The sequence below is a fragment of the Sinocyclocheilus rhinocerous genome, unplaced genomic scaffold, assembly GCF_001515625.1.
Source record: "Sinocyclocheilus rhinocerous isolate Xijiao unplaced genomic scaffold, SAMN03320098_v1.1 scaffold1812, whole genome shotgun sequence".
Classification (NCBI taxonomy): Eukaryota; Metazoa; Chordata; class Actinopteri; order Cypriniformes; family Cyprinidae; genus Sinocyclocheilus; species Sinocyclocheilus rhinocerous.
In genome coordinates, this window is record NW_015670626.1 from 462,874 (window position 1) to 470,655 (window position 7,782).

The following is a 7,782-nucleotide window of genomic DNA, read 5'->3' on the forward strand; positions in this document are numbered from 1 at the left end:
TTATTTTATTTTATTTTATTTTAGTTTATTTTATTTTATTTTATTTTATTTTATTTTATTTTATTTTATTTTATTTTATTTTATTTTATTTTATTTTATTTTATTTTATTTTATTTTATTTTATTTTATTTTATTTTATTTTATTTTATTTTATTTTATTTTATTTTATTTTATTTTATTTTATTTTATTTTATTTTATTTTATTTTATTTTATTTTATTTTATTTTATTTTATTTTATTTTATTTTATTTTGTTTTGTTACGTTCCTTTATTTCACTTACTTTAAGCAGACAGTTAATTTCATTTAACTCAAGTGGTAAAATGGCATGTGAAGGTCCTGCAGGTCTGTTTGTAGAGATAATTGATTGACGGGTGACTGCGATAAGTGCCTGACTGAAATTGCATTGAGATGATCTGAACCTGATTTGTGTGAGTTTTGGCACAGACGGTGACAGCGAGGCTCAATCTGCTGGAATGTAGAAAGCAGAGCCCTGCGGGTGTTTAGACACACACTGCATGCACCGTATCACAGTCCTTTAGTGTATGAAGAGCTTCTCTCTAATTACAGACTGTACTAGAACAAGCATCTGATTTATGTGCTGTTATCACAGTCTGGAGACAGAAGACAAACACGCTCATCATTTTCTCCTGTTCTTCTGTATTTCGCAGCATGTTTGTTCCGGTACAACTGGCTGTCCTTCGTCTACCTCATCTTCCTCTTACTCATCCCACTCTTCGCCGAGCCGACAAAGACGACAATGCAAGGTGAGTCTCTGAGTTCCTTCAGCGGCTCTGAATGTTTCCCGTGTGAAGACATATTTTCACGAGCTTATAAGTGTGTGATTTCTGCAGCACTGGCGGCTAAACATGATTTGCAAAAGTAATCCAAACAGACTTTATTTGTTTTATTTGAAATGGTTACTGTTACACTTTCACAGAATATTTTCCCAACTCAGGACCAAGAAACAAGGCTGCCGTAGATATTGTAGATATTAAGATCAGTGGTCAACAAATATAGGTCTAGAATGAAGTACTGTGCATTAAAATTAAATGTAGAATTTATACCAGCGTTGCATTAACTAAAACTAAAACTAAAACCATACCATTTTCATTACCTGAAATAAAATAAATGTTAACTAATATAAAATAAAATACATAAAAACTTAATTTGTTATATTTATTTATTATTACTCATTTTATTTCAGCTAGTTGCCAAGTCAAAATCTCTTCTTTTTATTTAGTTTAAGTTGAAGTACTGAAAAGCTATATACACATATTAAAAAAATAATAAAAATAAAAATCACAAAGCACATCAAAATGACTAAAAATGTAACTAAAATTAAAATGAAAACAGAAGCTATAAAAATAAAATCTAATTTAAAATATTAACAAAATAGTATATCAATGATACTAAAATAACACTAAATTATTCATACAATTTGTTATATTTCTATATAATTCTGTATAATTAAACTACTTTAATTACTAAATAAATACATCATTGATAAAATATAGATTAATAACACATGACACTACTCTTTTAAAACATTATTTATTTAAGGTGGAAATGTCATTGCAAAACAGGTGCAAGGACAAAGACAAAAAGAAATTAAAAATAAAACGTATTCAAAATAGTAAAAAAATGTATAGTATTTCAACAAAAATGAATTTTTGTTATTTTGTATTTTTTATTCTACTGTATATAATCCATTGACATGTAATGGTGATGAATAGGTACAGTAGACTAAAATTGGCTAAAAATAAAATGACTGTTTTATGTTCAAAGTTCTTTTGCATTAGGATTCGGTCACATTTACTGTCGCTCTACACACGTGACTGCACCTTTTGACAATAAACAGTTAAATGATATATCAAAGGTCTTTTGTTTCTTTTTTATTTGCTTTAAATGTGTATGAAGTCATCAGACACACACAGAATTGATGCTCTGCACATTAAACTGCAATTGGACAATTAGACAAAGTGTTAATAGCTAATGAATGGCACACTTCACAGCACTTGCCAGACTTTCTAAGTAACAGTCAGTATAACAGTAGGAATTACAGCCGGATCTGAGTGATTAAGCAGCTCACTGTGATTAATTGCAGCTTTAAGGCTTCCGGCTGAATGTCATGAGTAATGTACGGTGTGTTTAAGAAGAAGAGCAAGGCGCTCATCATGCCTCGTGATTCCTCCAGAATGAGTCCCACATGATTCAGCCCCACATGCTGTTATTAAGGTGCCTGTGTTTTTATTCTGAGACATCTGTGTTGCTCCTTCAGCTGCTAGTTCTGTCCGTTTTGATGTTTAAGAGAGGCACTGCACTGCACTGAATGCTGTTCTGTGTGTCCTGAGGAACTGGTTTTTATCAGAGGTTTGCTCGGGTGCTGGTGGTGTCAGCTTCACTGAGCGGAGGGAGTGGGAGGAACGAGGCTCTTCTGCTTTCCCAGCATTCCTCAGTGTGTCATCGGTTCACAAGATCAGCTGTTACCTCCTCAGATTCACCGTATGTCAACTAGTCTAACCGGAGCCAGATATCTCTCTGATTTCACAATTATATCACCTAGATTGATAGAGAATGGGGTTAAATGGAGACAAATGGAGACTTTTGTTCTCGTGAGGAAGAGATGGTTTTACATCAAGAGTCTCAATGAAATCTCAATAACGTCTCAAACTGAGCTCAGATTCGAGAAATCAAAGTCACATTATATAAGTATGCTCTTTACTTCAATTTCTGAGCTCTTTTGCTGTCAACAGTTATTGGTGCGATTTTTAAATGTTTTTGTAAGAAGTCTCTTCTGCTCACCAAGGCTGTATTGGTTCGATCAAAAATACAGTAAAAACAGTAATATTGTGAAATATTATTCTAATTTAGAATATCTGTTTTCTATGTGAATCTCTGTTAAACTGTAATTTATTTCTGTGATCAAAGCTGTATTTTCAGCATCATTACTCCAGTCTTCAGTGTCACATGATCTTCAGAAATCATTCTAATATACTGATTTGCTGCTCAAGAAACATTACTGATTATTATCAATGTTGAAAACAGTTGTGCTGCACAATATTTTTGTGGAAACTGTGATACATTTTATTTTTCAGGATTCTTTGATTCATTTAGGCAGTTTCTCATGTTGCTGCCTAATTTGGATGAACTGGTTATTGCACTCTACACTGAAAGTTGTTTTGAGTAAAAGCATCTGATTTTGAACTGAAGTCTATTAGTTATTTACAAAAAAAGCTAAAAGGCCTTGGCTAAATGTTCTGTCCCAGAAATATGTCAAAACAGGAAAGGCAGCGGTTCTTTCGGTCTCCTGAACTATGAAAGAGTGACCTCTGAGCAATAAAAACTTCCTCTGGAAGGAGGTTTCACTGCTTGATAAAAGAGTCTCGCCAGAACAACAACACCAGAACTTTGAATCACTGGGTTTAGTTGTTGCTTTGGACCAAAATCCTACTTTCTTTTGGGTTGAGGTGTTCACTTAAAGGAATAGTTCACCCAAAAATGAATATTTGCTGAAAATCTACTCACCCTCAGATCATCCCAGATGTAGATGAGTTTGGATATTTGTAGAAATGTAGCATTGCATCAGTGTCTCAGCAACGGATGCTCTGCAGTGAATGGGTGCCGTCAGAATGAGAGTTTGATAAAAACATCACAATAATCCACAAGTAATCCACAGCACTCCAGTCCATCAGTTAACATCTGGAGAAGACAAAAGCTGAAACAAATCCAGCATTAAGACGCATGTTTTTATCAGCTGTTTGGACTCTCATTCTGACGGCACCCATTCACTGCAGAGCATCCATTGCTGAGACACTGATGCAGTGCTACATTTCCACAAATATCCAAACTCATCTACATCTGGGATGGCCTGAGGGTGAGGATATTTTCAACAAATTTTCATTGTTGGTTGAACTGCTCCTTTAAACCACAGAATGAGATCATCTCTAAGAGTAAACTGCGTCTAGTTTGATCATAATTCCCTGGAAATGACTCTCATATAGAGAGGTGAAAATGCTATGGTATTATCCGTTTATAATACAGATGTTCTTCTGCTGTAATACTCAGTCAGAGGGTGTTTTTGACAAACTGGTCTCATTTATCAGCAGAAGCTGAGGGAGTGACTGGAGAAGCACCTGAGGTGTCTGTGACATTCACTCATCTGTGAGGCTTGCAGAGGCTTGTAGTGCTCTTCTGAGGAGCAGAACTGAGATGAGCTGTGAGAGCTTTACACACTCTGTTCTTTCTTTATTAGCGCTGCTTGCTTAAACAAGCATTGCTGTTATTGTTGCTCATACTTATCTTTCTTATGCCCGCAAAACATGTGTGCTACGGACATGAGTTATACCTAGTGATCAGACAGAGACTTTCACCTGGCCGACACAATACATCCAGATGACTGACATTTCCAGACATTATTAATGTTTTTGTTAAATATTTTTAATTTTTGTTAATGTTACACACTCTGTTCTTTCGTTATTAGTGCTGCTTGCTTAAACAAGCATTGCTGTTATTGTTGCTCATACTTACCTTTCTTATGCCTGCAAAACATGTGTGCTACGGACATGAGTTATACCTAGTGATCAGACAGAGACTTTCACCTGGCCGACACAATACATCCAGATGACTGACATTTACAGACATTATTAATGTTTTTGTTAAATATTTTTAATTTTTGTTAATGTTTAATTATTAAAATATTATATGTCCTCTGTTCTAAAGGACAGTGTTATCATTGAGAATTTTTTGTCATTTTTACAAATTTTAAACTAATTCCTTTGTAAAACTACAATTCTTTAAATTATATTATATTTTTTATTATGTTTTCCAGGTTTTTTTTCTCTTTAGTACATCAAGTTAAACTAAATGAAAATGTGAAAAGTAAAACATAATATAAATTATTAATAAAAATCTTTCTAACCCCACACTTTTAAACAGTAGTGTATATGTTTGTATTTTTACAGTTGTGAGTCAGACTTATCATTTATTTCTCTCAAATAGTTTATTATTTGTTTTGAGTCTTTTAAATAAAAACTGAACATACAATGTATAAATAATAATAATAATAATTATTATTATTTATAATAATAATATAATAATAATAATTATTATTATTATTAGATTATCCAAAATAAATATTACCAAATGGTTATTTAATATTTAAACCATTTTATTATTTTAAATATATAACCGTTTTCATTGAATTTCCTGCAAAAATGACTATAGTGAGAAATATAGTTAAGATTTCGATCATTTGACCCACCACTAAATAGTGTGTATTATATTTTATTTTATTTATTTATTTATTTTTATTTTGAAAAGTTACACTTGACTAATAGAGCCAACCAAAAAGAGTGTTTTGAGTGCTTTAGAAAGCTTGTATTACATCAGATCCTCCTCCAAAGCTCAGTGTCCTCAGCGAAGTTCAGTTCTCCGCTCATGACCCCAGAGGTTTAGTAGTCTGAGACGTCCTTCAGAAGTCATTTGCTCTGATGTCTTTAAGGCGAATGGCTGCTGAGCTTCAGATTAATGGTGTACTGTAGTCTTTGTTGGGCTGACAGTGAGGCGGTTTGTTTAGTTTAGGCCTCAGCGTGAGCCGTGAGTCAAACCTCTGCGTCATTACAGCCAGATGCTGCTATTAATTACAGGCCTTTACCTGTCTCCAGCCAGGATTGTTGTTAGGTGATGATATGCATTTGGGTAGATCTCAGCTGAAGATTAGCAGGGGACACATGAAGCCCGAGCTGGATTTGAAAATATGTGAGAGTTTCTTTAGCACAGTCAGACATTTTATTGCAGCTTACAAATGGTCTGCAACTCCACTATGCATTATAATCAAGTCATACTGGAGTCTGTGAAACGTATGGAAGCCTGTTTCCTCCACAGGATATAAAATAAAAAATGTAGCTGCGACTCTTCATCTCACAATTCTGACTTTGTGAGAATTGAGAGATAAACCCACAATTCTTTGAAAAAAGTCAGAATTGTGAGATATAAACTCACAATTGCGAGAAAAGTCAGAATTGTGATAAAAAGTCACAATTACCTCATTTTATTTTTTATTTTGTGGTGGGTAAAAAAAAAAGGGAATATAAACTAATGCGAGACAAAAAAGTCCAAATTCTGAGTTTATATTTTGCAATTCTGAGGGAAAAAACAAAACAAAAAAAACACTCAAACTCAGAATTCTGAAAAAAAAATAGTCAGAATTGCAAGATTTTATTATTATTATTATTATTATTATTATTATTATTATTATTGTTATTATTTTTATTTTATTTTTTTTATTTTAAGTTGAACTAAATGTAAAAGAGAAATGCCAAATGTTGCCTTGGCAACTACCTGACATAGAATATGTTTTGTTATAGTTTATTTTATTTCAGTTAAATGAGTTATTTCAAGTAATGAAAATGTTTTTATGGTTTTACAGACTGATACTCTGTGTGAAACTTGCAAACACAGACAGGCAGAATTATTATTATTATTGTTATTATTTTTATTTTATTTTCACCATGGAATAAAATAATAATAATAATAATAATAATAATAATGGAAACTCAAAACTGCACGAAAAAAGTCAGAATTCTGAGTTTTTATCTCTGAATTATAAGTTTACATCTCACAATTTTATTTATTTTTTTAATCTCCACCATGGAATAAAAACTAATTTTTTCCTCAGAATTCTAGAAGAAGAAAAAAAAGTAAGAATTGTAAGTTATAAACTTCAGAATTAAGAAAAAAAAAAGTCAGAATTGTAAGATAAAAAGTTGCATTTATTTTTAAATCCTGTGTTGGAATCAAGCTTGCATAGAAATGTGAGATATATAGCACGTGAAATCTTCTCTGTGTCCCACCGAAGAAAGAAAGTGAATCAAATTAGTGTATGACATGAGGGTGAGCACATTTTTAGGTGAACTGTCCCTTTAAGTTTTTGTTGGAGAAACACTGAAGTAATGAGAACACTGATCCCAGGAGAAAGAGAAATATAAGCTAGGACAAAGAGATGATGTGTCCTCTTGAGGAGAGTTTCCTGAGGAAACAGAAGTCAATGGAGAGCTGATCTCACCTCACTTCCTCAGGAAGCGGCGCCAGCCATCATTCACAGGTCCTCACAGGCAGTCGTCTTCATTTTTTCATTTATTTATTTATTTTTGGAACACAGTCAATGCCGAGGAAATCTTGCTGTTCGAAGTAGTTCATCAACTTTGATCTACCCTGCAATCTGACTGGTTTCATATTTTTGTTTTATTCACTATTATTCAAAAGTTTGGGGCCATGAGACATTTTAATGTTTCTGAAAGAAGTCTCTTCTGCTCACCGAGGCTGCATTTATTAGATCAAAAATACTGTAAAAAATTGTAAAATATTATTACAATTCAAAACAGCTGTTATCTATGTGAATAGCCATTAAAATGTAATTTATTTCTGTGATCAAAGCTGTATTTTCAGCATCATTACTCCCGTCTTCAGTGTCACATGATCTTCAGAAATCATAATAATATGCTGATTTGCTGCTCGAGAAACATTTCTGATTATTACCAATGTTGAAAACAGCTGTGCTGCACAATATTTTTGTGGAAACTGTGATACATTTTATTTTTCAGGATTCACAGATGAACAGAAAGTTCAAAAGAACAGCATTTATTTGAAATAGAAATATTCGTCCACACACCTTTTACACCGACTTACTCAATTTTCTTTTATTATTTATTATATTAAAACATAATTTTTGATTAGTAATATGCATTGCTAAGAACTTAATTTGAACAACTTTAAAGATGATT

The 7,782-nt window shown here is 32.6% G+C and overlaps 1 protein-coding gene across 1 annotated transcript in view; it reads left to right on the forward strand.

Annotated features, from left to right (window-relative positions):
- LOC107734323 (piezo-type mechanosensitive ion channel component 2-like) overlaps positions 1-7,782 on the forward strand; it is a 112,109-nt gene that overhangs the window by 37,025 nt on the left and 67,302 nt on the right. The window contains exon 2 of the mRNA XM_016546260.1: positions 670-765. Within this exon, the coding sequence (XP_016401746.1) occupies positions 670-765 (96 nt within the window). The remainder of the gene's footprint in view (positions 1-669; positions 766-7,782) is intronic.